This window comes from Bos grunniens, chromosome 11, assembly GCF_055505025.1.
Source record: "Bos grunniens cultivar Pamir isolate PY7600 chromosome 11, Bosgru_T2T1.0, whole genome shotgun sequence".
NCBI lineage: Eukaryota > Metazoa > Chordata > Mammalia > Artiodactyla > Bovidae > Bos > Bos grunniens.
Genome location: NC_141175.1, coordinates 87,936,002 through 87,958,422, shown reverse-complemented (window position 1 = coordinate 87,958,422; position 22,421 = coordinate 87,936,002). Strand labels below are relative to the sequence as shown.

Below are 22,421 nucleotides of genomic sequence, written 5' to 3'. Positions count from 1 at the left end.
GAGTGCGTCTTCTTCTTGCAGTTATAATCACATGCTTGCCTGTCATGTTAGCCATCATAATGACATTCGTTCTGTCAGACCCAAAGCCATGTGGATTCTTTCAGACAGAATGGAGTTAGGAACTGGATTCTTTTTCTCCTTGCACTATGGGGCTACCTGCCCGGTGGCCTAGAGTATTTTAAATATGTTCGTGAGTATATTCATTAACATAAGAATAGGAATAACCGTGACGGCACCCATGAATCCACCAGAGTTGGGGTCTGCATTTCCAGGCCAGAGCCCAGCACTCAGCCTGCCTTGGAGAGTGGGAGACATCCCTCCATTACCACCACCAATGAAAACTACAGATTTTCAGTATGAGTAAAAGCTTACTTTTATTCATAAATGCCTTTAACAACTTCATAACCAGACAATAATGAAAACCAAGGGGTGCAAAATACTGAAAAGAATTTTTAAACTTGCTTTAGAAGATAAGTGACATTTGAAACATAAATTTTAACAGGTCAGGTTGTCATTTACTTTTGACCATAGTATGTTAATACTATGTTTATTGTCAAAGTCCTATCTAGAATTTCTAAAATGTTTGATTTTCCTCATTATAAACTCAAAATACTGAAGCTTCTAAAATTCAAAATAAAAGAGATTTTAATATTGGTTTACCTACCCACTTTCAAGTGTTATATACCAACATTTAATTGTTGAAATTTTACAATGAACAATTATTTCATATCAGACACATTCTGTAGGATCAGGCATATAAAATTCTTGGCACTTTTATTCCCTACTAATTCAAAAGCACTTAGAGAGTTCCTGCTTTATGCAGGTTGCTTCCTTAAGGTAAATCAACTGTCCCTGCTTTCCAGAAATTTACAAGGAGGAGGACACCCACACAGGAATAACGGAGTGCCAAGGCAAACTGATAAGTACCATACTGAAGTACTAAGCACTAGGGGTACTAGGGAGAGGTTTCATTCTGTATGGGAGATGGTAAAACACTATGGTAGCAACACTGAATTTGGGCTCTGAACATCATTTTCATATCCAAAGTCACTAGGAAGGAGTTACAGTAGGACCTGTGTTTCTACTCCCAGGTATATACCCAGGAGAAATGGAAACATGTTCACATAAAACTCGCACACGAATATTCATAGCAGTATTCATAATAGCCAGAAAACAGAAACCCAAATGTCCATCCGCTGATGAATAGGTGAATTTAATGTATTCATGTAGTCGAATATTATTTGGCAACAGAAGGGAAAGGAATTTCCACCCAAGCTATATCATAGATGACACTTGAAAACATTAAGTGAAAATGATCACATGTTGTATGATTGTGTTGTATGATTCCACTTAAATGAAATGTCCCAAGCAGGCAAGTCTATGGAGACTGAAAGTGGATGAGTGGTTGCAGAGAATTAGGGGAAGATGAGGAAAGCCTGCTAACAAGTACAGGGTTTCTTTCTGGGGAGACAAAAGTGTTTTGAAATTGATTGTGGTGATGGCTGCACAACTGAATATACTAAACACCACTAAACTGTATACTTTAAATGGGGTGAATTTTAGAATGTGTGAAATTATGTCTCAATAAAGCTGTTATTTTACAAAAAAGAGGAAAAGATTGAAGGGAACTTTAGGTAGAAACCATAGCTAAGAGCCATTGAGCACAAAAGCCTATTTAGGTGACCCTGAGCAGACCTATGTGGCTGGGACTTAACCAGGTAACGCTGAACAGGGGATGCAAAACGGGAGCGCCCAGAGGAGCACAGCCCTGCCACCACTTTGACTTGAGCCCAGTGAAAAGCTGGCCTCCCGAACTGTAAGAAAATAAATGTGTTGTTTTCAGCCGCCGACTTTGTGGTCATTTGGTTACAGCAGCTCTAGGAAACTAAAACAGGTCTCAATCATATTGACCCCTGAAGAGCCACACATATTTGAGATATCTGATTTGCCTCAAGAGTTTTACCCATTACGTGGATTTTAGTCCTCCGATAAGCCAGTAATGGGCTTCCCTGGTGGCTCAGATGGTAAAGAATCCACCTGTAATGCGGGAGACCTGGGTTCTCTCTGCATTTAGTATAAGCCAGTAGTGGGGCCTCTGACCTGTCAGCTGTTGTCCCTGTGACCATTCTGAGGAAATGTCAGGACTGGAGTAGCTCACGGTCACAGATGGAAAATCACAGACGTTAGGGAGTGGACTGACATTTAGATATAAAGGGTAAATATCTAAATGGAGATGTCCAGCATACTTTTGTTTCTGAGCCCTTTCCTCTATGTACTCTCCCTCAGCAAGCTCTTGGATTCAAAGTTAAGCACCAGGGCTTATTTCCGGATAAGACCCACATCTCTTTTGTGTATGATTCCAGCTCATCCTTCAAGTTCTTCCCCTGCATTTCCTAGATCTGCTCTACATTCACTCTTGAATATTATGGCAGCACCTCAAACTCGACATCTCCAAACGAGATCCAGCATTTTACCTCCTCAGTGTGCCGCACATGAACCATTGCTCCACTGTCGCTTAAATTCTAACTAAAAACTGTGCAGTAGAGAACAGTGTGAGACAAAATCTCTCTCAGCTGTGTGTGGCTCACTGAAGGGGTTAATGTGATTGAGACTTGGACCTTCTTTAACAGCATCATACTTCTGGTGCTCACCATCAGAGCAACCTGGAGGTATTCTCTGATTACCTAAATCCTCACATCCAATTAGATGCCAGCTCCTCTTGGTTCTGTCCCCTCCCATTGTTATGGTCCGCTTAGCCTCTCGGACTTCTGACCTTTCAATAGTCTCTGCCTGCTCCAACCTAATCTAAACACAGTTTCAAAGTATAGGTTGGATCACATTCCTGCCCCCCACCAAAAAAAGAAAAAAAAAAGCCAAAAAACCTCTTTCTCACCTTTGGAGGTTGCTGGGGTGCCACCTCATTCTAAAAATTAATAAATATTAATCCCATCTTTTCCATTCAGTTTTTGGGCTTCCCTGGTGGCTCCATGGTAAAGAATCTGTCTGCCAATGCAGGAGACATGGGTTCAATGCAAGGGTTGGGAAGAGCCCCTGGAGAAGGAAATGGCAACCCACTCCAGTATTCCTTCCTGGAAAATCCCACAGACAGAGGAGCTTGGTGGGATACAGTCCATGGGATCGCAAAGGAGTCAGACATGACTTAGCGATTAAACAGCAACAACCCATTCAGCTTTAGAGAAAATTCTTCTTTCAAGAAGAATCACAGACAATAAATGCAAGAGGTTTGATAGAATCTGAAAATCAGTTTTGCAACCCCTAATGAAACAATGGATCCAGGCAATAGTCATCAATGGCTGCTGACACTCTTAGATGAAAGACCGATAAGGAAAACTGACGGCAGTGGATGACAGCACCAGAAGTGCAAGTCGCTCAGTCGTGCCCGACTCCGTACAGTCCATGGAATTCTCCAGGCCAGAATACCAGAGTGGTAGCCTTTCCCTCCTCCAGGGGATCTTCCCAACCCAGACACCACCACAAACCACCGATCAAAATCACCAAAAGTGGAACAGTCAGACATCATGCTCCTCCTGGAGTGATGCAGAATACATAGCATCATACCCTAACACAATGTATAAGAAATACACATTTTATGTTGGTTTTCACATAGAAATAAGGAAGACTCCTCTCTACACACACACACACACACACACACACACACACACACACACTACAGCATCATCTAGGGAGTATTGGAAAAATTTTTCAGACCATAGTCAAATCAATTTTCTAGATCTAACTAAACACCATGGGGATACCATCAGCCAAATCCTAAATGAAGGAAGTTCTATAGGATATATGACCTAGTTCCTTCCTCAAATAAAAGGCAAGAGGAAAGAAACAAAAAGCAGGGTAATGTTATAGAGCAAAAGTACTCTATAACAGGGTAATACTATAGAGTAAATGTTATAGAGTAAAAGTTGGTAAAAGTTTATTTACCAACTAAATGCAATGTTGGATCCTGATTTTAAAAACCTGCCGAAAAATATTTTTAAATAGGAAAACTCCATACAGTCTGATTATTAAAGAAATCTTACTAATTTTGTTGAGCAACAGTGATATCGAGGTTTGGTTAAAACTTAAAATATCTTTTATGTTAGAAATACATCTTTAGGACTCCCCTGGTACTGCAGTGGTTAAGAATCTGCCTGCCAGTACAGAAGGAAACAGACTCAATCCCTGGTCCAAGAAGATGCACATGCTGTGGGACCACTGAGCCCACGCACCACAACCCCTGAAGCCCACGTGCCCTAGAGCCCAAGTTCCACAGCAAGAGAAGCCACGGCAATGAGAAGCCCACACACCGCAACTACAGACTAGCCCTGCGCCCACCACAGCTAGAGAGAGCCTGCAGGCAGCAAAGAAGACCCAGCACAGCCAAAAAACAAAGAAAAAAAAGTTTAAATACGTCTTTAAGTGTTTACAAGCGGAATGATACAATACCTGAGATTTACTGTAAAATTCTCCAGCAAAATAAGGGGGTAAATAGAACAAGAAAAGCAGAGTACTGATAGTTGTTGAAGCCGGGTACACAGAGTTTCATTATTCTAGTCTCTGCTTTTCTGTTTTAACACAAAAACTTATAAATATGGATAATATTGAAATTATTCCATATTCATAATGAAAAATTAACATGCCAAAAACCTCAATCTATGCTGAAAGTGTGAAACAGACGTTGTGACTTTATCTCTCAAGTTGGTACACTGGATAACAGAGTCTTGGAAAAGCTTGTTTTTAGATTTCTAACCATTTCATACATACATGTGCAGTATGTATACATGTGGATACACACGTGTATATACGTACAAGTCTGAGTTCACTGACATGCAGTCTATGTGGCTGCACAAGGTCCCCATGGTAATTTGTGAATAAGGGCCTCACATTTTCATTTTGCTTTGGATCCCACATATTAAATAGCTGGCCATACACACAGACACACATACACTCATACATATGTGTATATGTGTGTATTTATATTAAATACCACCAACAAAAATAACATGTGCTGAGTATGACACATCTATATATATTTATGTTAAATATGTGCACATTTAATAGGAAACCTGTGTTCTCTGTAATAAAAATTTCCTAGAAGTTCTGTTTCTGGTGAGGCAATTAGGTTAAAATGGCTCTTGAAAATCTCTGCACATATGTGTTTTAATTAGCAAATAAGGTCCCTGGTCTTTGCCCCTCTTCTCCTCTGACTAAAAGGATACTTTTTATTTACTAGATCGTTTAAGGCTGAGAAAATACATGCTAAAATAAACCTTTAAGGGATGCTATATTTACTTTACAGTAGTCGAGAAATATTTGAGTGAGAGAAGGATATATAAAAGAACCGAATCATTATGCTATACATTTGAAACTAATATAATATTGCAAATCAATTATACCTGAATTTAAAAAATGAGAGGTTAAAAATAAAGCCATGTTCACTCATCTGCCACGTTCATTGGCTTTTATTTTGAGTTTGTCTTTATTCAACAAATCCAGATAATACTTTTTTAAAAGATTTGTCTCCTCCTAGAAAAATTTCAAATCTGCAGAAAAGCTCTAGGAATAACACAAGAAATACTGTATATCCTCCACCTAGATTTATCAGTTTTCCATTGTTAACATTTTGCCACACTTCCCTCTCTCTGTCTCACTGTCTCTCTCTATAAACACACATGCACACAGGTGTTTCTCCAGTGGCTCAGCAGGTAAAGAATCTGCCTGCAATGCAGGAGACACAGGAAACACAGGTTCGGTCCCTTGGATAGAGAAGATCCCCTGGAGGAGGAAATGGCAACCCACTCCAGTGTTCTTGCCTGGAGAATCCCATGGATGGAGGAGCCTGGCGGGCTACAGCCCAAAGGGTCACAAAGAGTCAGATACTACTGAACGACTAAGTGTATACCTACATACCCATATTTATGTTCACCTTGATTTTTGCTGAACATTTGTAAGTTGCAAATGTCAAGCCACTTCACCTCTAAATATTTCTGTATGCACTGCCTAAGAAAAAGTAAGACATCTTCCAGTATGATAATATCATTATCATTATCAATATCATTATCATACCTAAGAAAATTAACAATTATTCTATAAATTCATTTAATATGCAGTCTATATTCAAATGTTCTCAATTATCTCAAAAATGTCTTTTATAGCTATTTCCTGGGTTTTTCTTTTTTTGTATGTATATACCAGGATACAATCAAGATTCAAGCATTGCATTTGGTCATGGTATCTCTAGTCTCTCTGTATTTAGAAGAGTTCCTCTACTTTCTTTTTCATCGTCCTGACTTTTTGAGAAACCCAAGTTAATTACCTTATCAGTGATTTCATTCAGGATTTGGCTAATCATTTTAATTTAATTTCATGATTAATTTCCAGTTAAACACTGCGGGCAATAAAACTAAACAGCTGACAGTCTATAATCCTTACATCACATCAGGAGGGGTGCGGTGTTAACTGCTTCCACTTTTGGTGATGCTGAACCTTTAATTACTTGGTTATTGTGGTGACAAGATCTTTTCATTTTAAAGATACATTTTCCCCTTTGCAATATCATCTATGGGACTATATTTACATCCTTTTGTGGCTCCTGTTTCCCAATACCTTTTCAACCAAAAGTTTTAGCATCCATTGATGAACCTTGCCTTAATCAAATACTGCACTGGGAGTTGAAGACCATATTAACTGCTTTCAATTACACTTTTTAGAAACTGCTATCAATCTTGACAAAAGTATTTTCTACTACCATGATTTTTCTGCTAAGCTTAAACTTGGCTCATTTTAAAAATTACAAAATTACACGATGATTTTAGAATGATAGTTGGTTGCTGCTGTGTGCTCAGTCATTCCCGACTCTTTGGGACCCCATGGACTGTAGCCCGCCAGGCTCCTCTGTCCATGCAATTTTCCAGGCAAGAATACTGGAGTGGGTTGCCATTTCCTCACTCCAGGGGATCTTCCCCACCCAGGGATCACACCCACCTCTCCTGCTTCTCTTGCCTTGGTAGGCGGATTCTTTACCACTGCGCCACCTGGGAAGGCAGTTGATTACTACAAAGCTTAAAGTAACCCTCAAGTTCTTCCAAGATGCAGCCTTAATTATCTTCTGGCCCAGGTGGCTATGCGGTAAATAATCTGCCTGCCAAGGCAGGAGATGCAGGAAACGCGGGTGCAATCCCTACGTCAGTATGATCCTCTGGAGTGAGGAAATGGCAACCCACTCCAGTATTCTGGCCTAGAGGATTCCACAGACAGAGGAGCCTGGCGGGCTACAGTCCATGGGGTCACAAAGAGATGGACACAACGGAGCAACTAAGCACTTTCCCAACAGCAATTCATGGAACCAAACTAGTGTACCCAATTTCTCAAATCTATCTTTTCCAGGATGCATACCAGGCCCTTTGTCCAGGCTCCTCACGTGGTCTGCTCTCTATTCATCTCAATCCTTCACAGACTTGGAAGTCTCACTGGAATGTCACTTCTAAGCCTGTGCCATGGTTCCTCAGTATGTCATCTCACCCCTCCAGATTGACTGTTTTCTGTGCTCAGCTATTGTCTTACAGCACAATTATCATCTCTTTAAAGTGTCTGTTATAACATGTACAAAATGTATTTAAGAGAAGTAAAAGAATTATGCAGTAAACACTAGTGGACTCAACATGCAGAGTAAGGAAAAAAAAATTAACTGTTAACTCTTAAATCTCTCCTGTCCCTCCTCAGAGAAAACCACTATCAGAATCTAATAATTGTTCTCACTCCTTTCCTTCCCTGTGTTGTTTACCACATTCGTTTGGATACCTAAACACACTCATTTCACACTTATTCCACTTACCATGTTCTTTTAACTTTATATTAATGGAATCATTCTGTGTATATTTTCTGCAGTCTGCTTTGTTTCCTTAACATATGTTCCTGAGAGATCTGGCATGTTAGTGTGTTCAGCTGAAATCCCTTCATTTCACGCTGTACATACAGTATTCCAGTGTGTGAATATAACACAACTTGTGTATCCTTTCTTCTTCTGGTGCACATTAGCACTGTTTCCTATTTTTTGGCTATTATGAACAGGGTTCCTATGAACATTCTTGTTGGTGTGTATGTAGCAATGGAATTGATTGCTTTTCAGGAAAGGATATATACATTTAAGTTTGCTGCTGCTGCTAAGTCACTTCAGTCGTGTCCGACTCTGTGCAACCCCAGAGATGGCAGCCCACCAGGATCCCCCACCCATGGGATTCTCCAGGCAAGAACACTGGAGTGGGTTGCCATTTCCTTCTCCAATGCATAAAAGTGAAAAGTGAAAGTGAAGTCACTCCCCATGGACTGCAGCCCACCAAGCTCCTCCACCCATGGGATTTTCCAGGCAAGAGTGCTGGAGTGGGGTGCCATAAGTTTGCTACATGATACCAAATTGCTTTCAGAAGTATTATACTTATTTATCTTTTTTACTTATCTTTTCATGGTCACCATATTCTCCAACTAGATTATTAGCTATTTAAGACAGAGATAGATCTGATACTATTTTTGCCTAGAAACATTAGGCATTTAACAAATATTCATTCATTAATTGATTCACTGATTGGTATTAAAAAGAAAATTTGAGGGGTTCTTTTGGTATTTTCACAACAAGAAGATTATCCACGGGAAAGTCAAATGTAAGAATGTTTCTAAAGTAAGAAAAAATGTAAATCTTTCTTCAAATGTGGCAAAAAAAATTAATAGAAAAAATGAAAATAGAAGATAAATACCATCAATATTCCCAAGCAGATTTTAGACAGTTACAGGAAAATGGAATTATCAGAAGCAGGATACTTTTTGAAGTATCTAACATGTGTTTCGTTTCTTTTTTTCTGTAACATTATTCCACTCCTTCAAAGTCTTCAGTATCTCAGATGCGGTAGGTCGTTTCTTGGGGTCCACTGAGAGTAATTTCTCCAGAAGATCTTTCTGTAATGACAGTAAGAGTCAATTCTAGGAAAGAAAACATTGCAATAAACAAAATTCAATTATTTTTAAATGCTTACTTCTTTGTCGTCAAATACATCTAATCTGCCATTCCTTAGATCGTCAAAGAACTAAAAATTAAACATATATATGTTTATTAGGAAATGATTCACTTTGGAGAAAAACAAACTTAGAAAGCACAAAAGGCTGGGGATACCAGAATTCTAGGATATTTCTAGATTTTTAGAAAAATCTCTTCAGCTAAGAAGCAAGCGGGAATCCTTTTTCCCCACCACCCCCATTAAGAACCATCCTGATCACTACAGCATGTTGAAGTTTTAAGAGCATCATATGAATTATCTCCTTGCATCCTTTTTGGAGCCCTCTGCAAGGTATTTTCAATATCCCTGCCTTACAGGGGAGAAGGCTGTCAACTCCAGGCAAGTCCCTCTTACTGACCTTCAGACTAGGATATCCAGTTGCCTGCAGCATTCGGTGCCCCCCCCCACTGTCTTCATAAGAAATTCATATTCTTGCTTTAATTTCATCCTAGTATATCTTTCCAGTACCACTGACCATCAACCACTTCCTTGACTTATATACTCCAATACAAATGACACTGCCAACTATTCCCAAATATATTCTTCCCAATCCTTTTCCACGCTAGCATCACCTTCTCTCTAAATTGGAGTATTGGAAGCCAACCAATCCTTCAGAGCCCAATTTAAACACCTGCATGAAGCCTAAATCCCTGCAGCTAGCAAAGCCCCCCTCCTAGCTGTTTCCATTAGACTTCATGCCTTCTCCTATAATATTCATAGCATTCTCTTATGTTACCTTTCCTTGTAACATATAAGCTCCTTGAGAACAGCCTTCCTCATTTTCATAACCCTTGGAGAGCTCAGCACAGGGTCTTATGCAAAGCAAGCCATCGATACAATTTTACAGACAGAGATGCACACACCTTCCAAAGAAGACCAAAGGTTTGGTCTTCAAGAAAAAGTATTGGTTGCCCAAACTTGAAAGAGATAAAAATTCATATTTAATTTGCAGTCAACACTAACATGCTCCAGTCCATCCTCACGTGAGGTCAATAACTGCAGCAGTACTTTGAATATGATGGTCAATAATTTTTGTTGCTTAATTCTTTCTGTAACATTGTATTTACCTTCTGTGTTTCTAAAGAAGTGGGACATATATGAAGAAGTTCTGCAAGAATCAGCCCCAAAGCATAGATGTCCACTTCATTTCCATAGTCTTTCACAGAAGAAAGCTGAAAAAAAAAATTTATATTTGTGACTCACTGATATAAATATTCATGCCTTCTAAAGCCAAAAAAGTTATCTAACCAAAATGTCTTATAACACACAACAATGTATATTCATTAGCAAGATATGTAGGCCCTGACTGCCCAGGTTCAAATCTCTGTCACTAAACAGCTGAATCACCTGTATACACTACCCATCAATGTGGGAATAATCTAAATCCTAAAATGGAGATAGCAATAGTTTGAACCTCAGAGTGTGACTGTGGGGTTAAATGAGACCATTAGGTGAAGCACCCAGTAAATCACTTGCATGCAAAGGTTTATCACAGATTCATTCACAATATTCAACAACTGGAAGCAACCCAAATGTCCATCAACAGGACAATGGATGAACAAATCGTGGTATATTCATACAATGGAATACTACTCAGCCACAAAAAGGAATAATCTGCTGTTATTTATAAGCAACCACTAGAGGTTCTCCAACAGACATTACTTTGAGTGAAATAATCAAACATAAGAGTACATACAATGTGATCCCATTCATATGAAGCTCAAGATCAGGGGAAAGTAATCTATGGTGATAGAAATCAGAGAACTGGTTTCCTCTGGGCAGTGGAGAGGAATGACCGACTGGAAATGGGTCTAAAGGTGAGGAAAATGTTCTACCTTCTCATAGGCTTGTAGGCTTCATGAACCTATGCCTTTGTCAGAACTAAAAAAAAAAATGTAGACATTCAAGATCTGAATTTTATGGTGTATAAATCTTTCCTCAATATTGGATGCAGGAGATATTTAAGAGAATGGGAGTTGAAAGGAAGCTGTTACTCCCCTATGACTTCTACTTACACACCTTGGAAAAACTTTGTTATGTTTTTATAAACTGCACCTGTCATTCTAGTCAACAATTTCACTTCAAAGACTCTATCATTGATTATCACAGAAATACTTGTTTTTAGACTCACAGGTAAGGAAGAAGACACATAACATGTCTACAAATGTAAAAGGTTGAAAACAGCCTAAATAAATGCCCATCAGTCAGGAAATAGTTAAATGATTGCTGTATATCTGTATTTTGGTGTACAATACAGTTGTTAAAAACAATGTGTCAGATCTATTTGTACAGACATGGAAAGATTATGATACACTATTGAGTAAAAAAAAATTAAGTTACAAAATAACTTTTAGTAGCTTCATAAAATGTATTTATTATTTTTATGTAAAAAAGTCTCCATAAATATATGTATCTATATATTTTTTATAACTCAAAGAAAATGACCTAAAAGGATAAACTACCAACTCTGGTGAAAAGAGTAGGAATAAAAATGAAGAGTAATGGTAATTTTCCATTTTCATTCTATTTACTTATGTATTATTTTAATTTTATGAGTGCCTGTTATTTTTATAATTAAAAAATGAAAGAGATAAAAAAATATCTAGACAGAAAGAAAGGGGACCTCACCTGTTCTGGGCTCATGTATCGTAAAGTTCCCTTTTTACTTGTCCGCGTTTCATCATTTTTCAGGTATGTAACAAGTCCAAAGTCTCCAATCTTGATTTGGTTCATAGCTACTAAAAATATGTTACCTGGCTGCCGAAAAAATATGTTATAAGTACTAATTTGACAGATTTTTATCACATATCCAATTCATACTTCTTAACAGCTATTTTTAAATTTACTTGTAAGGCATTTACCTGCTCCTAGGTAGCCCAAAACAGGAAACTTATTAATATCAGTCTTTAAAATGCTAACTGAAGAAGTCAGGACATTTTAGCTGACAGCAGAGAAAGCTTGGGAAATAGCTGCCTTCAGATAGCTGAAGATAAGTCAAAGAAAGATGGATTCACTCCTGCCTGGTCCCTGTGGGGATAGATCCAGGACTAGAGGATGGAAACGACCCCAAGACTTGCTTTTAATATATCCTAATACGACATGGGTTTGGGTGAACTCCGGGAGTTGGTGATGGACAGGGAGGCCTGGCGTGCTGCAATTCATGGGGTCGCAAAGAGTCGGACACGACTGAGCGACTGAACTGACTGAACTGAATATAGTAATCGTGTGGTCCAACAAATGGGAGTTAGAGAGTTCCCCATCCTACAAGGTAGTCAAGACAGGGCTGGACACCCACTTGGTGAAAACACTGCAAACATGAGTCCAGCATTTGAAAGGGATTGAAGGAGACACCCTTAAGATCCTCTCCCATCCTGAGATTCTCAGAATGAGTCCATTCCCAGTAATGCTGCAGAATACCCTGTGCAGAATTTTCCCTGGGAGCTTCCTTTATATCCATTTCTCCAGGCTTCTGACTTCTTAACAAACACAGCCCCTCTGTCTTTGAAGGCATACCAAGTTAACTAGAAGCTGATGCCTAGCACTGAAATATATTTTTCTACATAATTCTTTAAGCATAATGGGAAAAAAAAAGGAAGAACAGAATGAGAATTCCACAACTTTGTAGAAGGTATTGACTAATATTCTAAAGACCATGAAACCAGGAAGGTTGTTGATGAGGACTCTGTGCCTCCACTGCAGGGGGCCCAGGTTTGATCCCTGGTCATGGAACGAAGATCCCACAAGGTGTGGCAAAAAAAAGGGGTGCAAACTTTATCCAGGAGGTACAAGAATAAGGTGACCGAGGAGCCTGGGGCAGTTGGGAAATCGAACCTCCTCAGCCCATAAGCCCTCTCTCCAGAAACCTCTGTGTCTCTCACCAGCATTTTTGGTCTAGTTCTTATGGTAAATGCTGGTTGACTTCATAGAACAGGGGCTTTATTGGGTAAAGACCATTATCTGGCAAAGCCACCAGTAGCAGGTATTTTGCGAAGCATCACAAAATAAGATGCACACTTTTGTTTACATCTTCTCTCAGATGTGAAAAAGCAGTAACTGTATCAGTGAAGTTAGCAAGTTAAAAAAGATGAAAGTCTGACCTTTGAGCACCTGCAAACATAGGGCAAACACTCTCTACAGACACAAGAAAAGATGACTCCCCGACAAGAGGCACAAGCAGTACAAGATACAGGAGGGAACTGGCCAACCACGTGGTGGGAGAAGGGAGCACTAGGCATTTTCATTAACTCATCCTGATGGGGGCCTGGGAGGAAATGCCCAAACCTCTGAGTAGAGGAGATGACTGTGTAAGTAGATAATTTATTTGCAAATGATTGTATAAAGAGATAATTGTGCTTAATTTCTTATTTAACTCTATATGATTCATTTCAAAGTGAACGTATAGCCATTCTAAATGTATTCTTTTGAACAGAGTCCTTATATCCTTCCAACTTCAAAGAACACCTTCAAATACTGTTATTAACAAAATGAGATATTGGAACCAGAGGCAGCCCAATATGAAGGCGTCAGACATCCAGCCCCTGAGAAGACCAAGGATGCAATACCTCTTAAGGGCCATCTTTTCCTACCAAAGCCAACAAACAACTATGTACATGGCTGCTTATTTTTCTCAAGGAACATTTTTCTTTGTTTCTCGTTCCTGGCTGTTTTAGACATGTGGGATAAGCCCAAGGTCCATATAGACGAGGTGCTTCTGTCTAATCCAGAATGATCAGGAAAGCCTCATAAAGAAATTGAGACCAAAGCGGACAGGTAGAAGAGTGTCTCATGTGAGCACACGAGCAAAGGTTTGGTGATAGGATTCAGCATGGGAGGTTTTTGACGACGGTACGCAAATCACAGGGAACAGAGTGCCAAGGGAAGACTGAAAAGCTCTTCTGTCTGATTTTGAGGAGGAAATGGGAAAACTGCTCATCTAGACCATGAGAGAAGCTAGGAAGCCAGAAGAAAATGAAAATACAAAAGTATATGGCATGGTCCAAGGTTTGCATTGCCGCAGTTTTCATGGGGCAGAGATGTCTCACCAAGTGCCAAGCAAATTCGAGACTCTGGACTTAGTGGCTGTGACTGCCCTCAAGAGTAATGACTTAAAAGGTTAAGAGAATCGTGTTCCCAAAGCCAGAGTCACCAGAGTCTCTTCTGCCTCTCAGACAAGCCTGGGTAGCAGTAGAGGCAGAGACAGAGCACTCAACTAGATGTGCCAGCCACAAGAATTATGTGCATAGAAATGTCCAGTACACTAAAGTGGTTAGTGTTTACAACTGGGGTGAAGGTATCAGCCAGGATGGCAAATAGGACCAGAAGTGAATGAGCAATGAGCTGCTTCTTGCAGAGCTCAGCATCTTAGTAAGTTTACAGTCCTGGCAACCTCCTGATTGATTCTACAGACTGGTACCTGGGGCAAGTGCTATATCCACTCTAACCTTACAGGATCAGAGATGTTATTTCCTCACGACTGTTGATCGATTAGAAAACTAAAGAAGACAGACTTTCACATTAATAAATTCTATTTACCAATTCTCAATACAGCACATTTTCCACTCACCTTAAGGTCTCTATGAATTAACTGTTCTGAATGTATATAATGCACTCCTGTTGTTATTTGTTGAAAGAAATCCAAAGCCAAACGTTTGTCTGGCTTCTTGCCTCTTCTTTTCTCAATCCATTGGTCCAACGTACCTTTATCACAATATTCCATCTGGATGAAAAGGCACCTAGTCTTTGATCTGGGATAAAATTCACTGTATAAGTAGCAATAAAAATAAATTTATAAAAAAATACACTTAAAAATTAAATTTAAAAAATGACACCTTCTTAAAAATGCCAAACATGTCTCAAAACAGAAATCTAAATATAACAAATGTGAGTCAACACATAATAAACCACTCTTTATTTAGGTCATAAGTTCCCAGATAGCAAAGCTTTGTTTATTTAGCTAAGTTGTAAAGTAGAAGCCTTCCCATTCTTTAACACTGAAGGTCCTTGACTATCTTTGCTAATAGATAGGAAGAGAAGCATAAGCATGACAAAATTGCAGAAAACCAAATTTCATTATTATATATTGTAATTTTGAAACATTTTAATTCACGATTGCTCTACAGAGCATCTATTTTGCAAAAGACACAGAACAGGCACCTAAAGATAAGAAAATGAGTTAGACACTAGCCTTGTTCTCATGAGGATTATAGTTTGATGGGAGAGCGATAAAGGAAAAACAAGCAGAAAACAACAGTGCAGCAGGCCCCAACCCCTGGGATCTAATGCTGATGATTTGAAGCAGAGGTTATATAATAATAACAGAAATAAAGAGCACAAAAAATGTAATACACTTGAATCATCCCCAAACTATCCCCTCTCCCTGGCCCATGGAAAAACTGTCTTCCATGAAACCAGTCCCTGGCACCAAAAAGGTTAGGGACTGCTGCAGTAGTACATGGATAGGAACTCTAAGAGAAATGCCAAAAATTGTTACGAGGTATAGCAATGAGGCGGGTCTTCCCAGGTGGAGCTAGTGACAAAGAATCTGCCTGCCAATGCAGGAGACTCAAGAGACGTGAGTTTGATCGCTGGGTTGGGAAAATCCTGTGGAGTAGGAAATGGCAACCCACTCCAGTTTGCTTGTCTGGAAAATCCCATGAACAGAGGAACCTGATGGGCTACAGTCCATGGGATCACAAAGAGTTGGATATGACTGAGCGACTAAGCACACACCACACAGCAAGGAGGACCGATTTTGCTAATCATGGTAGTTGTTCTTTTCTGAACTAAGTTGGCTTTAATATTAATTTAAATTCTTTGAGCATATGTTGGCTAGAAAATAAAAAAAAAGGTAGCCAGGAATTTTCTAAAAGCTGAAGTCCATATGCGGATGGTACTTCTGAAACTAAAGATACAGTTCTAAATTACATGGTGTGGAGATAGGGCTGGAGTCAGGAGACGGTGAATGAACAGGCTCACCATGGCCTCAGGTTTGCACTGAAAGAACTGTCTCCAAGGAACACGGGGTGACTTTCAAAGGGAGGCTCTTTATAACCCTTCAGTCCTTTTCCAGTGGCTTGCCTGAGACAAACATGAGTAATGCAAGGGCCGGGGGGGTACCCCCATCACAGCTCAGGGTCTTGGAATTATTTAGACTGCCCTTCACCTCACCATGAGTGGTATGATTACACACAGAAGGGACCCTGTGACTGCACCCTGCCAACCAGTTGAGTGGAGCAGAAGAGCGTTAGCAGTGGGGGGAGGGCGGCCTCCAGTTGTGCTGTCTGCATTTACCACCTGGACTGGAGTCAGGGCACGTGAGAAAGCCTGTACTTTAAACAACAGTCAGGAAACCTAAGCCTGAGACGTCAAAAACCACAGACAGTGTTAGTCACTCAGTTGTGTGACTCTTTGCGACCCCCATGGACTGTAGTCCACGAGGTCCCTCTCTCAGTGAAATTCTCCAGGCAAGAATTTACTGGAATGGGCTACCATTTCCTTCTTTAGGGTATCTTCCCAACCCAGGGATCAAACCCCAGTCTCCCACATTGCAGGCAGCTTCTTGCCATCTGAGTCACCAGGGAAGCCACAGAGGACAATTTTAAAAAAACGTTTTTTAAAGCAAATTTGCAGCAAGGAAAAGATTATTCATTGTCTCTTCATTTGTAGAATGGAGGCATAACAGTGTCTCAAAGTTTCTGGTTATGATTATTAAATGTAATAATTAGTGGCCTTATCCACTGACCCACACACAGTAAACAAGTTTCGCTCCTCCTATTAAGACTATGAGAGTTTATTTTTAGTTACCTTGAAGAATTTAAGCTTTGCTCAGGATCATAATCATGCCCATCCCAACAACTGTGGTAATGAACAATATTTGGATGATTAAGTGTTGCCAAAGCTTTCACTTCACGCTCCACCTTCCTAGTTAAAAGAAACAGGGAACACAAAGGCGTCAGTATCCATCCCTGATAATAACAAAACACCTTGAGCAATAGGAGACAATCACCAATATTCCCTTATTAAACAGCTGCCATGGTTCCCACACCAAGGTTTAGAATGGAAGCCTGCAGCTCTCAAAAGGAAAGAGTGAACACAGAAAAAAAATCAGCTGTTTTCACTCTCAACATAAGAAAAAAAAAACAGTGACTAAAATTATTTCAAACCTCAGACAATTTAGAAGTCACAGGTAGTACTCTTGTGAGCTACCAGTGATGCAAACTTTTTTTGGATCTAAAATAAAAATCATCCATTATGTTTTATTTAGACTCGTGTTAAAATCACTTTGGATTTCAAAAGCAAACTCCATTTGGGCAGCAAGGGTAGGTAATCCAAGCTGCATGAAGAACCTAATTCAGAATTTTCAGTGCATGGCAAAAATATACACAGAGGGAGATCTATGCAGAGAAACTGAAATTTCACTGCACAATGTGGGAGCTTTACAGGAATGCATAGGTAAGAGTTATGACAATCCTATGCTAAGTGGAGTATATGAGATTTCAAGAATGAGAAAGGATAAGCAAACATTTTGCAACTTATTTTTTTAATTTGAAAAGTTCTGTATGATGTAAAATTTGTAAAAATAGAGAAAAAGTTACTCATATTAACACAATCCTAACACACTTATGAGTTTAGATGATTTCTTATAGTCTTTCTTCATATACATGTTTACATATGTGTAATTATAGTATATATATTTATCTAACGTTTTCTCATATATTATCTTTAAAATTTTCCCTATTACTATACAATCTGTCTAACCATCATGTATAAACATTTTAATGTAAAATTTCAAAAGTATTAAAAAGTAGAGCAAATAGTAGAATGAACCCCTACCTGGCCATCAGATGAAACAGTAATTAACTCCTGGCCAATCTTGTTTCCTGTATACTCTTACCTACTTCCTCATCTTTCCCTGCATTATTCTGAAGCAACTTCTAGCATCATGCCATTCATAGTGTATATAAATATTTACAGTATATAACCCTCACTTTTAATGACCGCAAAACAGTCATTGATCAGAGGACAGCACAAAACATACTAAATCATTCCTTTATTGCTGAACATTCTGTTTGCTCTAATTTCTCACTATTATAAATGACATTGTGATTTTTATCTACTTGAATAACTTTTCCTGTAATCTGGATAATATCCTTGGTATAGGTTCCCAATAGGAAATCCATAGGTCAAAGCACATAAATACTTTAATGCTTCTCGTTGCATATCTCCAAGTGTATTTTTAACTGTGCCGTACCAATCTATGCTTTTGAACTGTGGTGTTGGGGAAGACTCTTGAGAGTCCCTTGGACTGCAAGGAGATCCAACCAGTCCATTCTGAAGGAGATCAGCCTGGGATTTCTTTGGAAGGAATGATGCAAAAGCTGAAACTCCAGTACTTTGGCCACCTCATGCGAAGAGTTGTCTCATTGGAAAAGACTCTGATGCTGGGGGGGATTGGGGGCAGGAGGAGAAGGGGACAACAGAGGATGAGATGGCTGGATGGTATCACCAACTCAATGGACGTGAGTCTGAGTGAACTCCGGGAGTTGGTGATGGACAGGGAGGCCTGGCGTGCTGCGATTCATGGGGTCGCAGAGTCGGACATGACTGAGCGACTGAACTGAACTGAATCTATGAGAAATGTTCAAGGTACTGCACCCTTATCATCATGAAGGATTACCGTTAAAAAAGATGTTATGGGATAGAAAGAACAGCAGTATTCCTGGTAAGCAAAACAATGAAGGAAAAAGCCTTATTGTGATGCCAAGTAGTATGACCGTCTGAGAAGGCAATGGCACCCCACTCCAGTACTCTTGCCTGGAAAATCCATGGATGGAGGAGCCTGGTGGGCTGCAGTCCATGGGGTTGCTGGGAGTCAGACACGACTGAGCGACTTCACTTTTACTTTTCACTTTCATTCATTGGAGAAGGAAATGGCAACCCACTCCAGTGTTCTTGCCTGGAGAATCCCGGGGACCGGGGAGCCTGGTGGGCTGCTCTCTATGGGGTCACACAGAGTTGGACACGACTGAAGCGACTTAGCATCAGCAGCAGCAGTATGAAGGTATTTCAACCGCAAGGCTTTGTCCACGGGACAAACAATAGGTTGGTTTGACTGGATGAAGAGCATCTAAGACACCACACCTGCTTCTTCTTTTCTTATGTCATTTTCGTTCACCTATATCCCTTTTCCATCTCCTTCTCTGATCCTTGAGGGATCTGTCTGGCCAAATTACAAATAATAACAGCTGCCAGAAAATAACAGGCAAGATCGGTGAACATGGGATTTCAGAGCTCCTTCCTCTGTGTCTTCCTTCCTAAAGGAGTTCTGTTATCCAATAATTGGGGTGGGGGTGGGGAGGGGCAGAGATAATACATAAAACAAACATGGGAAGCTTTGGGATATGGTGGGAACACAGTAGATTGGAATTCCAGAGGATGAGTTCTAAATCTCCACCTTGTTACCACAGGAGATAGGGCCCAAGGATGGTCATCATTAATTTCTTCTCTGCCCATGCTCACATCCACTCCTCAGACTAAGTGGTAAGAGTCTATTTGCCCTCTCCCTCGAGCTGACCATAGTGACTTTGTTTAATCAATATGATGCAGAACTTCCAAGACTGCTTCCTCCTGGGATGAGTTGTTCTGGGACAGTCCTTCTTAGAACCCAATGACTAAGTTGTGAAACGCCCAGGCCACATAAAGCGGCCAGGTGGAGGCGCTCTGGTTACAGCTCCAGCTGCACTTGTAGCCACAGCCAGCATCACTGCCAGCCATGTGAGAGCCATCTCCAATGTCCAGCCAAGCCAAGCTTTTAGATGACTCCTGGCTGCAAATGCATGATGAATGACCCGGGTGAACACAGTCAACTCAAAGGACCATAAGAGATAATAACAATTTGGTGTTTCAGCTCAGTTCAGTTCAGTTGCTCAGTCATGTCTGACTCTTTGCAACCCCATGAATCGCAGCACGCCAGGCCTCCCTGTGCATCACCCACTCCCGGAGTTCACTCAGACTCACGTCCATTGAGTCAGTGATGCCATCCAGCCATCTCATCCTCTGTCATCCCCTTCTCCTCCTGCCCCCAATACCCCCCCAGCATCAGAGTCTTTTCCAATGAGACAACTCTTCACATGAGGTGGCCAAAGTACTGGAGTTTCAGCTTTAGCATCATTCCCTCCAAAGAAATCCCAGGGCTGATCTCCTTCAGAATGGACTGGTTGGACCTCCTTGCAGTCCAAGGGACTCTCAAGAGTCTTCTCCAATACCACAGTTCAAAAGCATCAATTCTTCAGCGCTCAGCCTTCTTCACAGTCCAACTCTCACATCCATACATGACCACTGGAAAAACCATAGCTTTGACTATACGGACCTTTGTTGTTGGCAAAGTAATGTCTCTGCTTTTCAATATGCTATCTAGATTGGTCATAACTTTTTTAAGCCACTGCATTTTGGAGTGGTGTATTATGCAATAATAGACAACCAGCACAATTATCAACTAGCTTTTACCTTTGGCAAATCAGTTCACATCTTCGAATCTCACTCTCCTCCTCTGTAAGATAAGGAGATGAGACTAGAAAAACTCAAAGGTCACCTTGAGCTAAAAGATTTTATAACTGTAGTTCTCATCAACATAGCCTCAAGGATAATCAATGGTATATCCATTTTTTAATTAAAGTAACCACGGGAAAGTGAGGTCATTTCAGAGTAAGCCAAATATCATTCTCCTCATGAATAATATTTTCAAGGAGGACCAGGAAAAAAAATACACTAATGAAGAAGAGGATATGTAAAAAAGAAGAGTGCAAGTTCACATTTAAAAAAATAAAATATTACTACTTACTCACTATTATATTTAACACATTTAATAACATAAGTCTTCTTATCAATTTTGTGTTTGGCTTTGAAAACTTGGCCAAATCCACCTGAGCCAATTGGTGTTACTTCTGTGAAATCGTTGACCAACCTTGAGAGATAAAATGCTGCTGTTATTCTGAGTTCAATGTCCTCTGTTCCTCCACTCCGACCCTTCTGCTTTCCCTTAAAGGCGCTAGTGAAATGGACTCTATAACAAACAGGACTCTCCCCTTCTGAGTAAGAAGGATCCATTTCACAGAAACTCTTGAATCACAAAGGATAAGTCTTCCCTCTTCCCATCCCAACATAACAGATCACTCCTGGGAGTCAGTCACCGCCTGGCTGCATGAAAGAATGGTAAAGAATCTTCTATTCCAAGTATAAAACTTTAGAGAAGAGTGCCAGACTGTGTTCCCTGCTACTACCAAGCTGTCATACAAGAAATGAGCCTGTTTATGTTTGCACCTCTCTGGGTTTCCCCTCTCTCCTGCCCCACATTCCATCATTAAGACCTGCCAATTTTCTTTCCAAAACACATCTGCGGGTGTCTGCCCACTTTCCCCCATTGGCGCAAGCTTCCAATAAGACTCCCACCAAACCCTCTTCACAAGACACACCACCTCCTCACCTTCCTCTGCTCCAGTCCACGAGCCTCACAGCAATCAGTGTGATAAATACTAAGTCTGATCACGACTATTGGCCAAACGCTTCCCAAGCCTGCCCCTGCATTCAGCAAAACCCAGAAAACCCTGACATAGGCTACCAGGGGCCACCTGTTTGTCCCCGTCCCCTCTCCGGCTTGTCTGGTGACCCCAGCTCCTTGGCCACTGCCCTCCTGGCACATGGCTTTCTCTCAGTTCCTCGGGTGCTCACATTACCTGTCCCACTTTCGCCTTCCCATGTGCTCCTCTTTCGCAGAGTACCAGGGGCTCCCCACCGCCCTGTGCTAACTCATCCCTCAAGCCTCCCCACAACTGTGGCCCAGAGAAAGCCCTGCCTCATCCCTCACCCTAAATTCAAGGGTCCCCAACCACACCATGGCTTTTCCTTTAGACCTCTGGTCACAGTGTGTAATTATCATCCCCACAAAAACTCCAGGAGGACACGGGCTGCTTCTACTGTTCCTGCTATAAATACGATGCCCAGCACCGTGCCAGATATATATTAGGTACTTATTACATACTTGGTCATTCTTTATTATTTCTTGGAGAAGGCAATGGCACCCCACTCCAGTACTCTTGCCTGGAAAATCCCATGGACGGAGGAGCCTGGTAGGCTGCAGTCCATGGGGTCACTAAGAGTCTGACACGACTGAGTGACTTCACTTTATCTTTTCACTTTCGTGCATTAGAGAAGGAAATGGCAACCCACTCCGGTGTTTTGCCTGGAGAATCCCAGGGACGGGAGAGCCTGGTGGGCTGCCGTCTATGGGGTCACACAGAGTCGTGCACGACTGAAGTGACTTAGCACAGTATAGCATAGCATTATTATTTCTTAAGTTTGTAC

At 40.6% G+C, this 22,421-nt stretch overlaps 1 protein-coding gene across 3 annotated transcripts in view; it reads right to left on the bottom strand.

Moving 5' to 3' along the window:
- Window positions 1–8,751: 8,751 nt before the first annotated feature.
- EIF2AK2 (eukaryotic translation initiation factor 2 alpha kinase 2) overlaps window positions 8,752–22,421 on the bottom strand; it is a 30,339-nt gene continuing 16,669 nt past the window's right edge. For 2 of the 3 annotated variants that reach the window (XM_086327445.1, XM_086327446.1), the window contains exons 10-16: window positions 20,902–21,024; window positions 16,866–16,982; window positions 14,626–14,806; window positions 11,691–11,819; window positions 10,130–10,234; window positions 9,042–9,092; window positions 8,752–8,964 (exon numbers count right to left, since the gene is read on the bottom strand). In XM_086327445.1, coding sequence (XP_086183571.1) covers window positions 8,842–8,964; window positions 9,042–9,092; window positions 10,130–10,234; window positions 11,691–11,819; window positions 14,626–14,806; window positions 16,866–16,982; window positions 20,902–21,024 — 829 coding nt within the window. In that variant the 3' untranslated portion in view covers window positions 8,752–8,841. The remainder of the gene's footprint in view (window positions 8,965–9,041; window positions 9,093–10,129; window positions 10,235–11,690; window positions 11,820–14,625; window positions 14,807–16,865; window positions 16,983–20,901; window positions 21,025–22,421) is intronic. The other variant, XM_086327448.1, reaches the window with a different exon arrangement.